The following is a 22,918-nucleotide window of genomic DNA, read 5'->3' on the forward strand; positions in this document are numbered from 1 at the left end:
CAGAATCAGCTAATTAAAGAGTAAACATGTACATTTCTTATACGTAGCTGTTTCCAGTAAGTGGTAGCGTTGACTTCACAATTCAAATGTATCTAATTTTACAGGATAGTTTAGCAATATTTCTTAAGTAGTTAGAGACTAATCAACAGGAGGCTTGTGATATCTGAATTATCACTAGCCATTTGACTAGATTCGCTAACCTCTCCCAAATTTTTATGCTGAGCCACATATTATTCCTTTTCTTGGTTTTGATCCTGAAAGGATCAAATCAAATATAATGTTACCAGTTATGAGTGATTATGTACTTTAGGAAACAACAAAGTGGTGATATTTGTACTATAGATTTTTTACAGAAGTAAAGGATATTTTGGGGTTTGTGAGAAGAGTGACGGGAGGATTGATCTGAAGTTGTTTATAATTATTACTTTAGCACAGATCAATAATATACTATATCCCTTTTCCCTGTTCCCATGAGTTTTAATGCTAGCAACAAAGTATGTTTAGGAAGTGGCTCACTGAGGCATCGAATATAGATTTTTAAAAGTTGGCATATTCGAATTATGTAACAGTAGTTTTTAGAGCCAGTCTACAGGCAGAGAATGCCTCTTTTGTATAATATTCCTTCAAGTGTGTACAATCTGTAAGGTTTAAATGACCAGCGATGTCAAATGATTACAGAAGGTATAAGAGAGTTCAGGAGATCAAAATATTTATTTAAAAGGAAGCAGGGAAGGGAGAGTACACTGAAAAGCAGAAAGTTGAGCCTGAGTTCATTCTGAAATGAGCAAGTATGCTGAGCCTGCTGTAGACTTCTCAATCTCAACCGTGTAGAGTACTAAATTCCAAACAAAGCAGCGTATGAGATTTACAAGGAAACAAGATAAATACACAACTGCAAAAGTGCCAGATATTCTCCTACATCTCCATACAAAGCAATCTCAAAAACTGACATAAAACACTGAAGAGACAAGATGGGTGAAGGAATATCTGTTATTGGATCAACTTCTGTTGGTGAAAGAGACAAGCTTTTGAGCCACACATGGATTCTACACATGCCTATCACAATATGTGGTATACCTCAACCAGTGCATTAAATGCCCCATGTGGGTGAAACCATGTGGGTGAAACCAGATGAACTCACACAAGAAAATCATAAAAAAAACAAAAACACCCCGTTACCTGTGGTTGAACACTTTTCACAAAGCAATCACTCTATATCTGACCTATCAGACCCCATCCTCAAAAGAAACCTGCACAACACTTTCAAAATAGGAGCCTGGGAGCTTAAATTCATAACTGCTAGACACTAAAAAACATGGACTTAACAGAGACACTGGATTTATGGCTTATTACAACAATCTGTAACCCACTAAGCCCCCTCTTTTATTTCTAGGACTGCAGAGGCGTTACCAGGCCACTCTACCTTGAATGGTCCCTTACAATATTTGCTAACTACTTATGCTAAACAATCTGTTCTTCTTGCATTTTTCTGTGATGATGGGAGTACCTGAAGAAGAGCTCTGTGTGGCTTGAAAGCTGGTCTCGCTCGCCAACAGAAGATATTACCTTACCCACTTTGTGTCTCTAATAGCCTAGGACTGACCCAGCTATAGCTACACTGCATAAAACACTGAACATATTTTTCATTTAAAACAGCTTTAAAAGTAGTTGTTTTTTAAACTAAACCAATTTCTGCAAAAGGTACAAGTTGCACATTTGTTTAATCTGTACTACTTCATTGGTCACTGGATCCTTCCATATTCAGTGATATTGGAGCATTTGTCTGATCTGTTTAAACCTAATATCTCCTTAGTCTTATAATACCAAACTGTGTTGCTCTCGGTTTTCCCATGTTATTTTTTTAAATCATCCTAACTATAATAAGATAAGAATACTGTCTGTTTAAATATTCTTACACCTAAAGAATATAAAGTAAAAGCATGTGTTTTAAAACGTGTCTGCTCATTTAGAGGAATCCCCTTAAGAAGGTTCTACTGTTTGATTAAAATATATCTTTGGTACACAGAAAGTCCAATTTTATACTCTTTTGGTGAAATGGCAGTGTTATTATATATTCAATTAAATGTCTTTATTAAGGATTCAATTATTATGCATTCAATTAGTTATGTATTACATTTCTGTATATACCTGGTTTTAGTGCACAGCCAATACATAGACTAAATACTCTTTAGATAATTAGCTTCATAACATATATTAGCATAACTATATATAGAAAGATATTATTACCTGGTAGTGATTTAGACCATTTAACTACACAAAGGAGTTGCCTCTCACATAACTGATTCAGACTGGTCAGCAAAGCACTTGGGGTTTCAGGCTGTGTGTTGTCATAACCTGCATAGACCACTTCTGGCTCAATGCCCTGTAAGATGCTGATCAGTTGGGGAACAAACTGTATTTCTTGATTTGGTGAAAAGGATATTCTTTGGGTTAGAGTTTGGCTTTCATCGGGAAGGGCCACTGGCTGCTGGAGTGCAACAATATCTAGTGTCCTCACAACTTTGACTTTGTTAAACTTTTTAAACTTTCGACCTGTGGAAAAAAATTATTTAATGACACATCAAAAAAAAAAAAACAGATTCCCACAAAGCAGATTAACTCTTTTAGTATCTCTTACATTATTACACTTTTAACCTTGGAATATTGTTTCTTTCTGTTTTCTTTTCTTTTACAACTCTAAGTTACATATAATTCAAAAACCTTATAGAAAATTCTTAAAGTTTTGTTCCAGCGGAGAAAGAAATAGAAAGAAACACATGAAAATATACACATTAAACTTCCCACCATATATTCTATGTTACTGCAACCTGATAAAGTATTTCCTGGTTCAGTTCCTGCTGTCCTATCACATTCTGATGGCTGAGCCAATTGGTTTTGCAATTCAATTTCTGCTGAATGTGAGTCAATTATACTGTTTACATTGTTTTCCTCTACCCTCAGAAAAATGCAAATAGTTCCCCAGTACAAATAGAAGTTCCTTATTTCCCATTTCCATGCATAAAAGACTTTTGACTTCTCTAACTTCCACTCCTACCTGACATAGTTCTCTCTGCTAAAACAGGAGTGTGAGAATGGAACTCTCAGTATATGAGGAAGGTGGTAGGTAGTGTATATATAGAGAGACAACACTCAAAAAGAACTTCAACTATTAGTGAGTAACCTTTCTTCTTCTACACATTTCCAGTTAGTCACAACATCCAGGAAGTTGGACCTATGAGTACTATTTAAACAAAAAACGCAGAACTGCGTCAGATCTAGATGTCAAGTGAAGAAAGCTGTGCAGAGTAAACAAATGTACATGTTTCCATTATGGAGGCATACCACAAGTGGGAATATTCAAAGGCCACCTTGCAGTTGGAGGAGGAAAAGTAGAGGTAATAGAAAGGTTAACAGTTAGCTGGATGGATTATGCTTCAGTTTTTTGAAAGCTTTTTCTAGTACACTGTCAAATAGTTACTTACCACTAAAATATCCAGGTGTTAATTTACCCTTTGAAATGGAATCAGTATGCCATACTTTAAGCCAGATGTTTCATCTGTCTGTAGTGGAGTAAATCATTCTGGAAGCTGAGAATTCATAAATGGAATGTGTTTTTTCATAAACAATGGGAAGAGATCTCTCCATCCTCTTTGTGTTCTTTTCATTCTATTTCACAGTTCTGTTAGTTTAGGGCTGGATTTTTGTCTCTGTTACACACATTTTACAGAAGAGTAATTCCATTAGTTAAAAGAGTCACTCTTGATTTACACTGGTGTGAGAGGAGATTCAAACCCTCTGATTTCAAATTAGAGGGGGTATAGGTGAGTATATTTATAGCTAATCTAAAAACACAAAATCAGTTTTATAATGTCAAATAAATTTTCTAATTCTTCAGTATTATTCATCCATAAAAATGAGTACATGAATATTTAGCACACAAAAAAGGTGCACAGTTAAAAGTTAGATTACAACATTATTTGTGATCCTATATAATGCTTAAGACAAATAGGGAAGCATATTAAATATTTTTTCAAGGAAAAGAATCTGCTAATATCATAAATATACGGAATGGAATTTTCAAAAGCACTCAAGCAGTGATCTAACACTGCTCCCTGGGGAGTGAGTGGCGAGAGTCCAGTGAAGTCAGTGGTAAGATTCCCATTGATTTGTTATGCAGGAGATCAGAGTACATGATCACATTGGTTCCTTCTGTCCTTAGACTCAATGACTTCAATGACAGCACAATTAAGACAGTGATGAGTGCTTTTGAAAATCCCTCCTTCAAAACTATCAACTGTTTTACATCAGTTGTCACTAAAGATAGTAGCAAAAAAAAAAAAAAGAAGAGGCAAGCAGTCCTGGTCAGTGACTCCTTAGTAAAAAAACAAACCTGACACTCAAACCTGGGTCACAGCTGACCCAGATAAAGAAAAAAGGATTATATGCTATTACCTCCAGATGAAATGACATCACAACAAAGATGTCTAGTATTGTAAAGAATGCTGGAAATTTCCAACTAATTATAGTCAAAGAGTGTGTGGCTGGTGAGGAGTGTGTGGAAGGGGGAGAAAAAGCAGCAAGAGAAGATCTGACAGTTCAAGAATGACTTCATGGATCCATGGAAGTGAACTGAAGACAAGGTCAGCAGAGGTAATAAACCTGCAGATTCTTAGGGTGCCAGGCATGAGTAAAAAAAATGAAGCCTTAATGGTAATTTATGGATTTGTAATCACAGGGAATCTTCAGTAGTGAATGAATAAAGATACATGCTTCTAACGAATTAGAATGCAATAAAATAAGGACCAATTCACAGAATTGCGCAGATAATTGTTTCTGGAAATATAGTTAAGTGGCCTCCAGTATTGCATGCACACTGTTTGCAGAACTTTCCAGTCAACTGCAAGGGTGAGTCCTGCCAGACTCACATTAGCATTTGCAAAGGCTTGGCACCTGCTTCAGGCTAGTCATTCCACATTAAGCCTCTGTTGCTGAAATCTTAATGCCACACGAAAAAATGAGAGGTTTAACAATATATGGGTTTTTAAATTGTATTATACAAAATATTTAAAATTATTTCCTGCTCTAAGATGAACCAACATCCCAAATTAGTCCTATACTGAATAAATAATAGTAATGTCACTTTGGCACTAACTCATCATAACACATAACAGCTGTGTGCATTTTGTCAGCAAACCTTTGGTAGCTTCTGTCATTGGGGTGTTCAGTCACACCAGCAGCTTCATGGTACCCACAGTTCCCAAATCCACAATTTATTATACGTTATTGGACAGTACATTAATAGTGCATGGGAACTGTGTACAACTACTGAATATAAACCAACAACATAATAAAAACTACTTAAATGATAAATGCTTAACATGCATACGTGAGATTCATTACATTGTTTTGGCGCATAATCCTGCACTTTGATTTTTCCTTTTAAGCATGTGTATAGAAGCAGATTACATGTCAGGTACCATGGTGCACCAGGCATTCTGTATTAGATAGCTAGTCTTCTCATAAGACACTAATGCCTCACCCTCTCCACAACCCGTAATCAGGCGAAAAATGTCAATGATTCATTATTTTTGACACCGTACCATGGTTTTTACTCCAAGGTCACCATGCTCCTCTGTTTCCATATGAGAGAACAAGTTCTATACACCTCAGAAGATTGTAAATATGCTAAGGGAACAAAGCAGAGGTAATACATCTTGATTTTAATAAAGCATTTGATGCAGTGTTTTAGGAAATATTACCTTGAAAATTGCATATGAGCACTGTCAGAGGGACTGAAAGCTAACTGAAAGGTGATTTTCTATCAGTAGGGCACAACAAGAAATCAGTGTTAGACATGGGTCATTTTTAAAGTCTTTGCTACTGATCTGGCAGAAAGGGCTAAAAAATATTATACTTCAAGCTGTGAACTGTAGTGAAGACAAAGAGATAACAGAGATCAAGAAGGGTTGAAAATATCAGCAAGAAAAAATAAAATGAGATTCAGCTTGGAAAAATAATTGGCAGCATAGATTCAGTGGAAGGGAAAAATCCAGAAAGCTGTAACAGTCAGAGAAAGCTGGGGCAACCGTATTCAGGAGACTGCATATAAGTTTGCAATGCAGTACAGAAACAACACAAGACAAATGTGATTGTGTACTACATATGCAGAAGTGTCATTCATGTGGGGCATGCATGCAGAAGCGCAAGGAGGTGACAAATTAATGTGTTCAGTTCTGGAATGATGTTACCAGAAAGCTAATGACAAAACTGAGGGAGTGACAACTCCAGGGGGAGAAGTGTCAGAATATAAAGGTCCACAGTATTTTAACTTTTTAATTACTAAAGAAGAAGAATTATTACTTAGGGTGCTATAAATGCAAATTAGACTGCAGTGTTTCTACAAGAGAGTTTGTGAGTACTCTACGGACCTATTTACTTACAGCACATCAAAATTAATTCTAAAATCATTCAGATGCATTTAACTGCTTAGAAATTCGTTTCTGAAAACATAGCTAATGTGTTGTTAATATAATATACACACAATCCAATTCACTCCTGTGCTAAGTAGACCATAAGAACAGGTAGCACTCAATAGAAGCTGCTGCTCAATAACTGTCAGTGGAGGCTACACTCACTACTCCCAGCAGTAAGTTTAGTCCAATGACTAAACAGCCATACATGCCAGTCTATACCAAGTGGGAATCATTAGATACTCATAGTCTCTGTAAAGTCTTGTAGCCTGTCTCAGGTTGGTTAAGCAATATTAAGTGTCGGCATTGAAGATTTCAATGCATGATTAAGGGGCTGCAGGGAAAGACCAAAAGAACTAAATGTATATAGCTTGTTTAAGAACTGAAAGGGAGGTTTTGCACTATAGCAGGCTGCAAACAAACTGTGAGAAAATTGCTTAGATTGATGGTTAATGGAATGACATTAAGGAAAGGAAAAATATGGTTCTGATTCAACAAGATACTTAAGCACATGCCTAACTTAAAAACACAGTGCTGAGGTAGCATCAAGCATTCTCTCTCTCTCTCTTTCAGGTGCTTGGCTGGCTAGTTCTTGCTCACATGCTCAGGGTCTAACTAATCACCATATGTGAGGTCAGGAAGGATTTTTTCCCCAGGTAAGACTAGCAATGATCTTGGGGACTTCTTGCCTTCCTCTGCAGCATGTGTGTGGAGGTCACTTGCCAGGATTATTTGGGAATATCCCACCTAATCATTTCCCTGCCATAGAGGGGGACTCGAGCACTGGTACACTTTGATCTCCTCTGTTCTCTGCCTGTGGTACACAACAGTCTAACCTCCAGTGGCTGTAAACGTCGGTCTAATTTTAGTAGTTGGATTTTGGTGCTGGTTGGTATTGGTGATATACAGGAGGTCAGACTAGATGATCTAGGTCCCTTATGCCCTTAAAGTCTAGGACACTATGGGTAGTTACATTACAGTTAATGGGGCAATTTATATCCTTAAAGTTAGGAATGTGCTTACGGATCTTTGCCCAGTTGGGGCCCAAATTAATTATGTGTATTATAGCTGTGCCCAGCATCTGGGCTTTCTTGTGCTAGGTAGCGTACAATCACACAGGTGGACACGGTTCCTGCCCCAACAACTTATACCCTTCTTAAAAATGAAAAGCAACAACTGAGTGTAACAAACAATAGAGGGCAGAGAGAGAAAGGATGATGGCAACCAATAATAGGAACAGGCCATCAGTGGCACAACTGGATGGCTCTCAGTCATTTATTCTGTGCTTTTATAATCCTCATTAAAAAATAACCCAACCATAAACCCCCCTTTTCCTTAACATTTGGGCCATTCCCGCACAACATCCTTCTCTTGGAAAAAATATAAGGCTGAGCTTTTTATATAGATTTAGTACACTCCCATTTGATAGTACTTTTCGTCCTGTTTCTACATAAGCCTCTCTCCTCTTGAAACCTTGCACCACATGCTATACAAGGGGGAGGCTTTGGTCTCCGGAGGTGTCAGACGCAAGAGAGCAAAACTCCACTGAGCAATTATGGATCATATGCTCTAATGTCAGTACGGTTTAGGGCAGTGAAGTCGCGTGCTCGCTATGCCCATCCAACAATCTCCCATCCTCCAGAGTCTGGAACTGCTGACGTCATTGGGCTGCTGAAGCTGTAAAGGTGCAGCTACCCCACCTGGTGCAGCTGAGAAAGGAGAGGAAATTGCTGGAGTTCTGGCTCTGCAAGGAGGTGTAATATCCCCTTTCCTCTGGCCCCATGTACTGCTGGATATGCCTTTCTGGTGAATATTGGGACATTCTTAAAGGATTTCTCCCCCAAGAAATCAGGTGGGAAACAGGACTATGTGGCGCTCCTGGGTGGGGAGATCTGCTGGAGTCATGCGCCCCCACAGACCTGGCTCTGTGTGGGTACGGGGGTGAGCAAGGACTCAAAACTCCTAACTCTGAGAACTGCGATAATGTGGAATAATCTCCCAAAATAAATGGAGGAGCTATTTCATTTTGGCACATGTAGAACAGGACTGGCCAAAACCCTAGAAAATACATACTGTGAGGAACAACCTTGCTGTGACAGATGAGGACAAACTAGATGACTCAATAAGCATTTTTCCTATCTATAATTTCTTTTTTCCTCGCACAGGGTTTTTTATTAAAGTCTACTGGATGGAAGTAGTTTTGATTCTGAAGACAATGTATGGCTCCAAATCTGCACTGTATTTAATACAGTACTAACCTTTAAAACTCCAACAAAAGTACACTTTTTAGTATGGCCACAGAATGCTTCCATATAGTTTTGCTTCCAGTTTACACAGAAGGTGACTCACAGGAACAGCTTCCCCACAGACAGACAACAAATACTAAAGCCAGTAATGGTACTGGTACAATCTAAAGGTATGTTTGGCATTAAGGCTCCAATGCTGCTCCCATTGATTTTAATGGTGCAGGATAAGGCCCTAAAATCCAGCCTCAATTGTCTCTATTATGTAAATCGATGGGCTAAATGTGCCAAACTCACATTCATAAGTCTACTAAATTCACACTCATTGCTCAACTCTTGTTCAAAGGGAATAATAAAAAAGTGCTGGAACTAGCAACAAAAGTGTATCATTTAACAATTTTTATCACATTTTCTTTAAATTATCATTACTGCCCACAAACAATGCAAGAGAGATTAGGATTATGAATGATATTGAAGCCTTACAAAACATTAGATTCCCAATCCTCTGCAAAAATTGAAAATGCTATTTACCTGTTCCAAATAACTTTCAGGTCAGTGTAAAAAATAAGGATATAAACTAGACATTTCATATTATGCTATTATTGAGGGGATCTGGTTTTCAGGAGCACTATGAATATCTTTTAAAGAGAAAATGTTCAGTATTCTCCCCCCCCCCCCGCCCCCATCTCCTGTATCTGTATGAATAAGTATATGAATTACTCAAGTGTTCCCAATTTTTTTTTCATCCTTGTCCCTTTTTAGGAACCTAGTGGGGTTTAAAAGTTAGGAAAATAAGTTTGAATGTTAAAATGAAAGTGAATTTTCATTTCTTTGGTGGAAAGATCATTTTTAGCCTTTGCATTCCCTTTTGTTCAATATGAAGTGAATTTTGGCGCTGCGACCCTATTTATTGCACTTTTACCGTATAATTATCATGGGAATTATGGATCCCCAGCAGAAGGCAGTGGCACAGCATTGATACAGATGCCAGAGTGATAAAGGAACTATCACCCTAAGAATATGGATTGTTTAAATCATGCAGACTTATTTAAGTGTATAAGAAACTACAAGATTGTTACATATTTTAAAATATTGGTGTATTTGTTTTCTCAACTTTTTGCAGAAAGTATTAAGAATAGTAGTATAAAGAACCTCTTTGAAAGTGTATATGCTTAACCGCGGTTAAGCATACACTTTCAAAGAGGTTCTTTATACTACTACGGACAAACGTGGGATTTGTTCACCTGGGTAGGGGAACTAATGGGAAAATGTGGGTTTAAAAGCACAATGTTAATTTGCGGAAAGGTTTACAGCCGGTCAGTTTGACCTGATTTATTTCCAGCAGCATAATCTCTTTGAAGAATGAAAGCTATTCTCTGTTAATGTGAATATACATTTTCTTCTAAAATGTGTTACTGTCAGTTGGAAATGCAACATGACTAGCTGCTGTGACTGCTAAGCAGTCTAATACAGGTTAGGAAACAAAACACTTATTGTAATTCAATTGTGTTTATAATTTCTTATATTTTGAAATGTGATTGTTATTGCACAGCCTCTTGTCAGGCTCCCATGTGTCAGTATCTAGAATTTATGAATTTTCAACAGCGTTTGCTCTTATCATCTGCAGCAAGAAGCACAGATGTCTCATTCCTTTTTTCAGATCCTTACACTTGCATTAGGTAAATGGAAGACCAAGCATTTTTTTTCTAATCCAGCATCCACAAACACATGCAAAGTGCAGAAAAAGTCAAGCCTCCAGATTTAATCTTTCTATATACAATTGGCACTTAAAGCTGTGATGATCTGACAGATCTCCTGCGACAAACCGAGTTCCCAGAAGCACTTAGATGGGAGAACTCTCTGGAATTTCTAGATGCTGCAGAAAGTGAAGTTGATGACTCACCATGTGGCACACTCCCTGCTGAGAAGTACAGACTCAATACCCTCATCATGATGTTAGGACCATGTGGGATGCTGTAGGTGTCATCTATACCTCATCAGACATAAAAACAGAGGCCACGACCACTTGTACTCATTAAAGACCTTGGGTGAGGTTCTGTGCTGCACTGAATTCAGTCCAGGAGGAGACAAGGTTCCAGGGGCTTTAAGCGCAGCCCAGTCTCTGGCATAATTTAGACAGCCCTGAAAAGCCCTTGTGATAGGGTCTATCAGGCCTTTTCTGGCCCTAGCTGGGGGTGTTGGTGCCTGGATACCTCCTGCTGAGAGTGGGTTTGTGTGTGTGGGGGGGTGATAGGGGTGGGGGGGGTGAGAAAACCTGGATTTGTGTTGGAAATGGCCCAACTTGATTATCATACACAGTGTAAGGAGAGTGATCACTTTAGATAAGCTATTACCAGCAGGAGAGTGGGGTGGACGGAGGTATTTTTTCATGCTTTGTGTGTATATAAAAAGATCTTCTACACTTTCCACAGTATGCATCCGATGAAGTGAGCTGTAGCTCACGAAAGCTTATGCTCAAATAAATTGGTTAGTCTCAAAGGTGCCACAAGTACTCCTTTCCTCCTGCTGAAGGAAACCTACTCAGAGCAGGCTAGAAGGGCCAGGAGGAGACAGTGACCAAGTGGGATCCAGCAACCCAGCGAGCAGTCTTGTCAGCTTCTTCTCAGGGCCCAGGAGCAGTGCTGGGTGAGACTGGGGCAGTGCAGGAGCTCATCAGTTCTAGCTTAGAACCCCAGTGCCCAGTCAGAGCCTTGCCCTCAAGCACTGCAACTAACTGGTTGCCTTTGAGTTTCGTTTATTTAAAGGCACAGACAAATTATGAGTTGTGTTATCCTCTGTTAACTGTTCAGAGACTGATGCCACACTTGTAGCATGGGCCACCCTGCTTCAAGAGGTGGCCACAACTTGTGGACTAAAGGAGAAAGCACCTGCAGTACACCACCCACTCCCAATGTTCTCCTGCCATCCCCTGCTCTGTCCATGACAAACCATTTGCACCCTTACGCCGTTCAAAGTTAAGTTAAACAGGAACATGGCACTCTTGTTCCAGCATAAGAATGTCCACACATGGAGTTATTCCTGAGTAACTTCATATGTAGAGAAGCCCTTAGACCCCACAGCCTGCAAACTCATAAACATGTACTTAACTTTATGCATATGAATAGTCCCTCTTTACTAAATGCAAAAGTGTCTGGGTGATATCCACACCTGTGGAAGAAGCTGGGTGTTTCCCACTGTAAAGTGTGGATTCCAGGGTATTCACAGGAGGCAAGAGATTTTGGCATGGATATTTTTTACCCCCACTGTACTGCCAAACTCACACTGATTCTTGAACAGCTCAGTTCTTTGTGGCCACTGCTCCTGAGCTCCCCTAAAGGGAGGAGACAAACATCCAATTTTTAAAGAGGAAACCAAGAGGAAACAGTGTCTTAGTCCATCTGGATATTTTAGCTTTTTTTTTGTGTGGTGTTTGTTTACAGAGTAGATGCAGAATCCCGAAGAACCCAGCCAGTTTCTCCACCCCCATCCACCCAACTTTGCAAAGCCTAAACCCCAGAGGGTCTTCAGTGGGAACTGGAGATAGGGAAGCATACTGTAAATGGCAATTTCCCTTCCATACCCCTAATCCCAAGCCCCATATGTGGGTACAAGCTCCTTCTCCCCTTCATGTGCAGATGTAAAGGTGACACATGGAGCCCTATGCCCTAAATATCTACCACCCACAGTGTAATCTTGATTTTTTTCCAGCTGAAACAAGTTAGTTAAAAAAAAATCTAATAGGTTCTACAGCTCTAAATGAATGCCATTCAAGACATACTAGTTTATTCTGTCTCTTCTTTCTTTGTATTTTTAAAATTATTGTTTTAATTCTCTTCTATTATTCAGGTTTATCCATTTTTCTCCATTCTACCATCCTCGAATAGCTCTTTTCTTATCATCTTAGCCATACATTTTCAAAAGCTGTGCACGGTTAATGGGAGTTACCATCTAAAATGCTACATCAGCAGTTTGAAAAATACAGGGATATGTATCTGTCCTTTCTGCATGTAAGCACTCCAAAACTTACCGTGTGACTGGACTGTCTCCCTATAGGTCAGTGGCTCCCAGGCTGTGGGTCTGCTGAAGCAGTGTTCAGCTTTCCGCTGGCTTTGCTTGCAGTTACCCAGAAAAAGCAGAATGCTGTCTATACCAACCTCTCTGTTTTATTACTATATACCAGGGCAGACTGGAGTTTTCAGCTCTCAGTATCCAGTCCATGTAGGGCCAGAGCTAACAAGCCCTCTCCCTACTCACTAAAGCAGAAGGACAGAATGCTGCTGCCATCCACCCAGACGAAAGGTGGATAGAGACACAGAGAGTGAACTACTTTATTTTCAACTCCCACTTATTTCCTAAAACAAGTTCTCCAACTCCAAAAAAATAAAATAAAAACAAATAAAAGCCTGCAAGATCAGTCCATGTTAGTGAGCCACCTATGTATATGCAATACAAGACAAACTTTGCTCCAGAAAGAGAATTCATTTGAAGGTGTTTTTATTCAGAAGAATTTAAAATGAGTTTAAAACTATTTAAAATACCCAGACAAATTATCCCTCTAGAAATATATTTTCCTTAACTTAATGTCCTTTATTTAAGTCATTGAAGTTCCAAAGTAGTAATATTTACACTAAGTGGATTGCAGTAAAGTTCCTGATTGATTATTTTTCTGAATCCAGGCTTTACAAGAATCTTACCTCCAAGGACCATGCCAGCTTGACAGCACTTCCTCAAGCGACATGCTGGACAGTTCTTCCTGCGAATCTTATCAACTATGCAGTCATTCCTTCCAGCACATAAATAATTATGCTGTCCTGTAAACAAGAAAAATCCAGAATTAACACAAAGTTTCTGATTGTGTCATGTCTCTCTCTCTGATCCAATGTATGGTGAGCCAAAAATTAAAAAGGCTTCAAACCAAAGGCTGACTGTCCCATTACAAGAATCATTAGAGATTTTTTTAACGTTATCTTTCAGATATTACCATCTGACACAGTTTTATTATAGTAATTGTTTTGGCTTCTTTATGGTTCACCAGTCTTCTATAGTTCCAAAATAGGGCACGGCCAGTATATACTGTTCACGTTACTGTACAATCGACATTTCATACATAAATCAGGTAACAGTACCGAATCTGGGATTTCTCCATTTCTGGGTCTTTTCTCGGATCTTATTTCCCTCCTTGTAAAACATTGTTTCTCCTTTTCCTGGGGTAATTGAGGGTGCTTTCCTTTGAGGGGTCGGCCACCTCCTGCAAGGGGATGAGTATCCTCAACTCCTGCTTCAGGCCACAGAAGCTGGGGCACTCAGCATCCCAGGAGTGGGCCCTGTTAGAATGCTACATTTGCCCTGCAGCCCTTTTCACTGATCTTGGAAAATGTCTATTCCTTTTTCAATTATATTTGTTATCCTCCACATTTTACAGCAGATAGGAACACCAAACCCAGTACTTAATTTGTGCCAGGGCTTGAAAGTAAATAAAATTGCTTGAGCCCCAGCATCTCTTTCATTATAAACTAAGCACTGACCAAACCCATTATATATTGGGAGGCTTAATGCACAATACTGGCAAAACAAAAAATATGCTCATGTCTTCTATAAAAGTTATGAAATGGTAGAAATTATTTTTTTTTGAGAAAAACATGTAACAGTGACATCTAAAGGGAATACACACAAAAGAAATGTATATGTACTTCTATTTATCGACCTAACATACTTGTATGGCCACCATTGCAGAAATGTATATGTACTTTTATAATATCTACCTAACATACTTGTATGGCCACCATTGCCACAATATCTGAGCATCTCACAATCTTTAATTTATTTTTATGCTAGCAACACCACTGTAAGGTAAGAAAGTACTATTACCTCAATTTTACAGATGGCAAACTAAGGCCCAGATGCCAGATTTTAAAAGGTATTTAGGCATTGCTGTGCTCGTTGTTGCAATGCCTAACTGATTCAGGTGCCTAAATCTCATTTTCAAAAAGGATTTGGGCACTTAAATCTCTTCAACTGCCAATGAGATTTTGGCTCCTAAGTGCCTAAATACCTGTGAAAATGAGATTTAGATTCATAAATCAGCTAGACATCGCAATGCTGAGTACTGCAACTCTTAAATACCGTTTAATCTGGGCCAGAGAGACTAAATGACTTACCCAAATTCACATTAGAAGTATCTATCATAGGAGAAATTGAACCCAGGTCTCATGAATCCCAGGCTGGTACCTGAACCACTGTCCAACGTTCACTCTTCTACCTTTGTCTGTTAGTTATTCCAAGAAAATACAGCATTTGACATATAAACAAGTTCATTAAACTTTTTTTTAATCAGGGAAAGGAGTGGTACAGGTCCAAAATGGTATCAATCATTGTTGGGATACTGTGTCCAGTTCTGGTGCCCACAGTTTAAGAAGGATGTTGATAAATTGGACAGGGTTCACAGAAGAATCACAGGAATGATTAAAGGATTAGAAAACATGTCTTAGAGTGATAGACTCAATAAGCTCAATCTATTTAGCTCAACAAAGCAACAGTTATGGGGTGACTTGATTACAGTCTGTAAGTACCTACATAGGGAATATTTAATATTGGTCCCTTCAAAATCTAGCAGAGAAAGATATAACACAATTCAATGGCTAGAAGTTGAAGCTAGACACATTCAGACTAGAAATAAGGTATACAGTTTTAATGGTGAGAGCAATTAATCATTTAAAACAAATTACCAAGGGTTGTGCTGAATTTGCCATCACTGACAATTATTAAATCAAGATTGGATGTTTTTCTAAAATATATGCTCTACGAATTACTTTGGGGAAGTTCTATGATCTGTGCTATACATGAAGTCAAACTAGATCAGGGTTTGGCAACCTTTGGCACGCGGCCCGCAAGGGTAAGCCCCCTGATGGGCCGGGCTGGTTTGTTTACCTGTCGGGTCCGCAGTTTCGGCCGATTGAAGCTCTCACTGGCCCCGGTTCATCGTTCCAGGCCAATGGGGGCTCCGGGAAGTGGCACGGGCCAAGGGATGTGCTGGCCGCCACTTCCCGCAGCCCCCATTGGCCTGGAACAACAAACTGCGGCAGGTGGGAGCTGCGATCGGCCAAACCTGTGGACGTTACAGGTAAACAAACAGGCCCGGCCAGGCAGGGGGCTTACCCTGGCGGGCCGCATGCCAAAGGTTGCCGATCCCTGAACTACATAATCACAGTGATTTCTTCTGATCTTAGAATCTAAGGATCAATGAACTTTTCATATATCTGTAGTCCCACTGAGCTCAACCATATAGGCTAGAAACTTTTTTTTTAAATGAAACATCAGACTCTGGCACACAATTCTGTGTCCAGAGGTGAATTCTATTGCAAATTGTGGTTCCAGAACACATAGGCCCTGACCATAATGTACATTCAATGAGAAAAAACTTTTACAGATTTTTACAATCCCATGCCTGATTCAGATTGATTCCAATACTGATTTGTTTGCTTATTTTCCATAATCCCTTTTTGGTGACTTTAATGCTGTTCTTACCATAGAGCAGCCACTTGTCTATACCAAAAAATTCATAATAGAAAACTTCTCAATTATAACCTGCTTTAGTGATACAGGGTGCTACATTATTTTAAGAAACTGCCAGAAGCTGATTATACAACGCACAAACTTGTTGCATCACCAGGAAGAGGCTAGCAGACTGCAGCAGCCCCACAGAAGCATGAAGAGTAAGAAGATCATATCCAAATGACAAGTCCTTTTTTAAACAGTTTCTGTTCACATGGGGTGTTCCTTAAATGGAAACAAAATCAGTGAAGGACAGGAACCATTCGAAGTGTTGAAAATGGTAGAACAAACAGCAACAGCTGGACACTAAGGAAGGAAAAGTTTAGTTAGGTATGATGAATCAGTTCTTAACAGTAAATGCATTTGGAGAGTGGAACAGAATCCAAAGGGAAATTCTTTGGGCACCAAAAAGATTCAAGAACCACTAGTGCAAGCAAGGCAGAAGCAGGTGGATCAGACTGAATCATGTACAAAGTTATCTTTTCTGGTCTTGCAATTTTTAGGATTTGGGTATTCTTCCTGATGTTATGGATACTTTCTTGCTTCAGTTGATTTTCCTTAGCAAAAACAAAGTTTTAAAATTGGACTGTAAAGAATTTTAGTCAAACTGAAAGAGTTGTGTAATTACTTGAATGTTAGGCTTTATTTTGTGTGTGTTAAAATTGAATCTTGTTGTCTTGATGATATTTTAATGTGAATTACATTCCAGCAATGCTGTCATCTTATTAGCATTCCATTGCCAAGATATAATGTTGTAGTCAAATACAACAAATAATAATGATGGCCCAGTTCTTCTCTCATTCAAGTCAAATTCAAAATTATGCTCTAAAGTATTATCATTCTATCCCGTGATTATTTGATTGAAACTGTATTGCCAATCATTTTAATTATGGATGGGTCAACCTGACTGGATAAAAAATTCCAACCTTCACTCATCCATCCAAATTAACCTCACACTTATTTTTTGGTGTTTAAAACTTTTTAAATTTCCCCCACTTCCATGTTTCGGTACCTCCTAATTCTAACCAGGACTCCAAGTAAGTGGAAGTATCAAAATATCAATAGAAAAACATGTTAGTTGGACATTGTCAGCTCAATTATGTGGAGCAAAAAAGGTATGGATCAAGTACAAGGAAGCATCCAACCTTGTGAAATTTGTGTTCCTCCTTTCTGGTGTGGACCTGCGAATGTTGTTTCAATCGTCGTTTCTTTTCATGTGTGTATTTATTTTCAGAGCAGTATTAGTTTGATTTAGCTATTTACTGCCAGTGGTAGTAAACAAGTCTGAGATGGTCGTTATGAAATTCAGCTACTGTTTTTTGTATCCCCTTTCTTTGCCCACTTCTGGTAAAATAAGTATGTGTTAAGCAAGACTTGTTCTACAGATGAACAGTAAGGACAATCTGAAAATGTCCTCTCAGTAACAGGTACAACTATGAGTATCTACTTCATGAGAAAGTAGGCATTTTCTTCTGGCAAGATGCCAAGAATTACTGACAAACCATCCAAAATAGAATGTCTTTAGTTTTTGTTTTTAATGTTTACATTCCCTTTTTAGCATTGTTGTAGCCGTGTTGGTCTCAGGATATTAGAAAGACAAGGTAGGTAAGGTAATATCTTTTATTGGACCAACTTCTGTTGGTGAGAGACACAAACTTACACAGGACTCTTCCTCCGTTGTTACAGTTGCCTTCTTCCATCACATCCGCTCCACGATTCCCTTTTTTTCCCCAGTAAAACATTAAAGAGCAACAAAACAACGCTTCATATTTCTGGCAACAGACCAAGAAGCAGAATGCTTATTTTTAACCATATCCCTCTCCTTCATAGTCTGTGCAATATTTAGTTGATCTCTCCCCTATTTTGCCTTAGTTAGCTCTGAAAGCCCTCTCAGTATTTCTCTATGCTACAGAGGCTTTAAGAGAAGAAATAGGGCATACTCAGTATGTATCTAGTTTTGAAATGATTTTATTGGTTGGAATGATTTTATGGGCCTATACTATATGCAGTGATATGTCAGAGTTTGCCTGCTGTCTCAAATATTGATACTTTCAGGAAACTCAAGTATAAGTAAGCCATCTGTAGGAACACACATAAAAGTTTTCCCTCTGGAAGTATCCCTTATGGAGCACTGAGGAGCCTTTTATTTTTTTATGTCCCTACCAAGACCTACATAAGCATCCACCATCCTTTCAACCAAGAAAATAGTTCCAGACTCACTTTTGACTGTGGCCATGTTTCTCGTTAGCTATTCAAATGCCTTGATATTGACCAATGACAATTTATCCTCTGTCCCTTGAACACCACAAACAACTACTTCTGAATATGAACAAACCAAGACAAGAAAATCAAGATAAGTCTCTGTCAAGGTTCCTTCCCCACTCCGAACTCTAGGGTACAGATGTGGGGACCCGCATGAAAGACCCCCTAGGTTTATTTCTACCAGCTTAGGTTAAAACTTCCACAAGGCACAAAGTCTTTCCCCTTGGATTAGGTAAAATGCTGCCATCACCAAGTGTTTTAGACAAAGAACAGGGAAGGACCACTTGGAGTTCCTATTTCCCCAAAATATCCCCCCAAGCCCTTACACCCCCTTTCCTGGGGAGGCTTGAGAATAAACAAGATGAGCACAAACTCCTTGGATTTTTAAGACCCAAAAAAACCCAGTCAGATTCTTCAAAATCAGAACTTTATTAGAAGAACAAAGAAAAAGATAAGAGAACAACTCTGTAAGATCAGAATGGAAGATAATCTTACAGGCAGTCAGATTTAAAACATAGAGAATCCCTCTAGGCAAAACCTTAAGTTACAAAAAGGCACAAAAACAGGAATACATATTCCCTCCAGCACAGTGAATTTACAAGCCAAAACAAAGAAAACCTAATGCATTTTCTAGTTAGATTACTTACTAACTTTAAAGGAGTTGGAGGCTTGCATCCTTGATCTGTTCCCAGCAAAGGTATCACACAGACAGAAAAAAACCTCCCCCCCTCCAGATTTGAAAGAATCTTGTCCCCTCAATAGCCAGTTTGGGTAGGTGCTAGCGGGGTTACCTTAGCTTCTTAACCCTTTACAGGTGAAAGGATTTTTCCTCTGGCCAGGAGGGATTTTATAGCACTGTATACAGAAAGGTGGTTACCCTTCCCTTTATATTTATGACAATGCCCAACATGGCCCATATTCCTTAAACCATCAAATTGTATCTTTTAGATAAACAAGAAAATGCTGAAGCTGATGCTATCTTGTGAAACTTTATGGAGCAGAATTCTATATAATTGTAAGATTATCTTCTTATATGTTCAAGAGTGCTGTAAGTAGATTTTAGGTACACATACTCAGAATAAAGTTTAAAATGTATCCATGATACCAGCATATACAACTTAAAAAAAAAAGTTATATCCATAAATAGTAAAACCTCAGTTTCATGTCACATAAATAAGACTGTAGTGCGAGCTGGAGCACTGATACAGTTGTGACCAAAAGACAAGAGTGCAATGTACCAAATTACCAACACATTTTTTTTTGCTGCATCTTCAGTAAATGTTCCTTGGAGGTTTCTTATCCAATTTCTGGCCTGACCTATCTTACCCTGCGTAATCTGACCAGAGCCAGTAGAAGATGGTAATATCACAGGCCTATACTTTTTAAAATTCCTCTTCCAGTCTAATTATCCATGCTGAGTCTCAACCAAAAAGTAGGTTTCAGAGTAACAGCCGTGTTAGTCTGTATTCGCAAAAAGAAAAGGAGTCCTTGTGGCACCTTAGAGACTAACCAATTTATTTGAGCATGAGCTTTCGTGAGCTACAGCTCACTTCATCAGATGCATACCGTGGAAACTGCAGCAGACTTTATATATACACAGAGAATATGAAACAATACCTCCTCCCACCTCACTGTCCTGCTGGTAATAGCTTATCTAAAGTGAGCAACAGGTTAGGCCATTTCCAGCACAAATCCAGGTTTTCTCACCCTCCACCCCCCCACACAAATTCACTCTCCTGCTGGTGATAGCCCATCCAAAGTGACAACTCTTTACACAATGTGCATGATAATGAAGTTAGGCCATTTCCTGCACAAATCCAGGTTCCGAAGTTAGGCCATTTCCTGCACAAATCCAGGTTCTCTCAAACCTAGATTTGTGCAGGAAATGGCCTAACTTCATTATCATGCACATTGTGTAAAGAGTTGTCACTTTGGATGGGCTATCACCAGCAGGAGAGTGAATTTGTGTGCGGGGGTGGAGGGTGAGAAAACCTGGATTTGTGCTGGAAATGGCCTAACCTGTTGCTCACTTTAGATAAGCTATTACCAGCAGGACAGTGGGGTGGGAGGAGGTATTGTTTCATATTCTCTGTGTATATATAAAGTCTGCTGCAGTTTCCACGGTATGCATCTGATGAAGTGAGCTGTAGCTCACGAAAGCTCATGCTCAAATAAATTGGTTAGTCTCTAAGGTGCCACAAGGACTCCTTTTCTTTTAACCAAAAAGTAATTATTTTTGGACATTTGAACCACATCAGTTCTGTGATTTTTAGTTATTAAAAGCATAGGGAAAAATCCCTTATAGTTAACTCCCAAATTTCCAATTAGAAACTATGTATTCAAAAGGTAGAAGCCTCAGTTAGTAGAATTTAGCTACATGGTGACGCTCAAGAAAGTTAAGGCAAACCAACTAAAGATGTGAAGTTAATGCACATAAATTAAAGTGCATTAACCTCCACATACACCCCTGGGTGGATGGTTTCACTCAGGAGTAAAGTTGCTTTAGTTCACTGTAACTAAATCCTCCTCCATGTTACATACAATAGACCTGATTCTCTTCTCATTTTATACCAATTTTATGACAGCAGGGTGCTGAAACTAGGGTTCTGAGGGGCATCCAGCAGCACCGCCTGGCTTCAAGTGGTTTCCATTATATACAGGGTTTACAGTTTTGTTCAGTAGCTTTCAGCACCCACAGTATAAAAGTTGTTCCAATGCTATTGTATGACAGTGTAAATCAAGTTGCACAGGCATAAAACTGATATAATGGAGTGGAGAAGCAGGTCTACTGCACGTACCATGCTAAAACTTCAAGATGGTACTGTTGAACTAATTTTTAAAATGGAAATGTACCAAGAAAACTGCTACAGAAACACATACTTCGCATATTTTACTGAAGACTGCTTATCTGCCCTGCGGTTTCTCACTTGAAGTTACTTCCATAAGGTTCTATTTGGCCATCCTTCCTATTCCATCTGTATGTGAGGCCACTAGGAGACACTGAGGTTGGGTTTGCATTGCAATGGTATCAATAAGGGTTAACCATTTGACTGAGCTATGATATGGAATGTCTTTCATTTTCACAAGCTTAAGTAGATTTAGAATTTAAAATCCATTAACTACTATTGGGTATTAGTTGTGAACGGTAAATCCTTTATTATCAGCTTTATCAATATAATTGATTAGATATTTCCCTTATGCCTCCAAAATTTCGATAGTAAAATAGAGAAACAAAGACCGCCTATGGCAAAAAAGATCCACTGGGATTTCAGTGTTAATATCAGTGGGCTTTGGGACTATGCTTCACTTATAAGAGGCTAATGCAGTGAGGTTTCTGATTTCAGAAAATGTTGTATTCATGTATGGTAAAAGTATCCAGACCACAGGATAGGCATTTCTTTCTTGTATAATAAATTAAAATAAAAAAATAAATAAATGACCTACATTTGCCAGTGAGAAGACAAGGAATAACTGAAGAAGGATTAACTGAACAAAAGCAAGGTGCTAGACTAAGATTATTCAAATTACACACAGTACTATTTTACTCATTGGACAGTCACTTTGCTCTTGTCTACACTGATTATTTTAGGGAAATTTCCTCTAGTTCTAGTGCTAATGTAGACTGTCTGTTATTTTTATCATATCATTTAGAGCTGCCCACCAATTTGGCTCTTACTATTCATATCATTTTCCTAATATCAGACTTAAAACTTTTCTTTCCTTATCTTCAAGACCGTAGAACAAGCAGCAGTCGCCTTCTAAGACTGAATAGCACTCGTCCTTCCTAACTTAATCTCAACTCTAGATGGATGCATCAACACAGCAAACTTCAGAGAAGCCTCCTACTAGCCACCGTCTGATTTCTGCACTCCACTAACATCCAGTTCCCTTAAGTCTGACCCATTAATATCAGATTCTATTGCGTCCACTCTGAAAAAATTTCAGACTCTGCTTTAACATGTTTAATATGTTCTATAATCTCCTGAGTCAGGATTTTTACAGGTAATTTCAATAAATTACTATAATTAATGTACCCCCAAAAAATCAATGAGCATTTGATATAATTGAGTCTAAAATAAGTGACTTATATAATTGACACAGATGACTACTACCAGACACACCTGAATATTACCTTTTAAAATGTTAAGTAACATGGTTATGTTCTATTTTGTCTAACTTTATGTCTATCTGAAGAACATAAATCGATTTCACTGACACAGATTAATCTGAAATACAAATGCCTAATCATTATCTCACGCTAATATTTGTGTTTCTACAGTTAAGTGAAACTAGACACTGAGAAATGTCATTAGTTGTTTGACCTTTATATTTAAATTCCAGCATCTCACTGAAGGACAGAACGTGTGAGTAGGAAAGGAAAAATATGCAAGG

At 38.6% G+C, this 22,918-nt stretch overlaps 1 protein-coding gene across 2 annotated transcripts in view; it reads right to left on the bottom strand.

Moving 5' to 3' along the window:
* Positions 1-22,918, bottom strand: part of PGR (progesterone receptor) — a 52,507-nt gene that overhangs the window by 13,218 nt on the left and 16,371 nt on the right. For both annotated transcript variants that reach the window (XM_077805619.1, XM_077805610.1), the window contains 2 exons: positions 13,408-13,524; positions 2,248-2,553 (listed from right to left, as the gene is read on the bottom strand). In XM_077805619.1, the coding sequence (XP_077661745.1) occupies positions 2,248-2,553; positions 13,408-13,524 (423 nt within the window). The remainder of the gene's footprint in view (positions 1-2,247; positions 2,554-13,407; positions 13,525-22,918) is intronic.

Source organism: Eretmochelys imbricata, chromosome 1 (assembly GCF_965152235.1).
Source record: "Eretmochelys imbricata isolate rEreImb1 chromosome 1, rEreImb1.hap1, whole genome shotgun sequence".
Classification (NCBI taxonomy): Eukaryota; Metazoa; Chordata; order Testudines; family Cheloniidae; genus Eretmochelys; species Eretmochelys imbricata.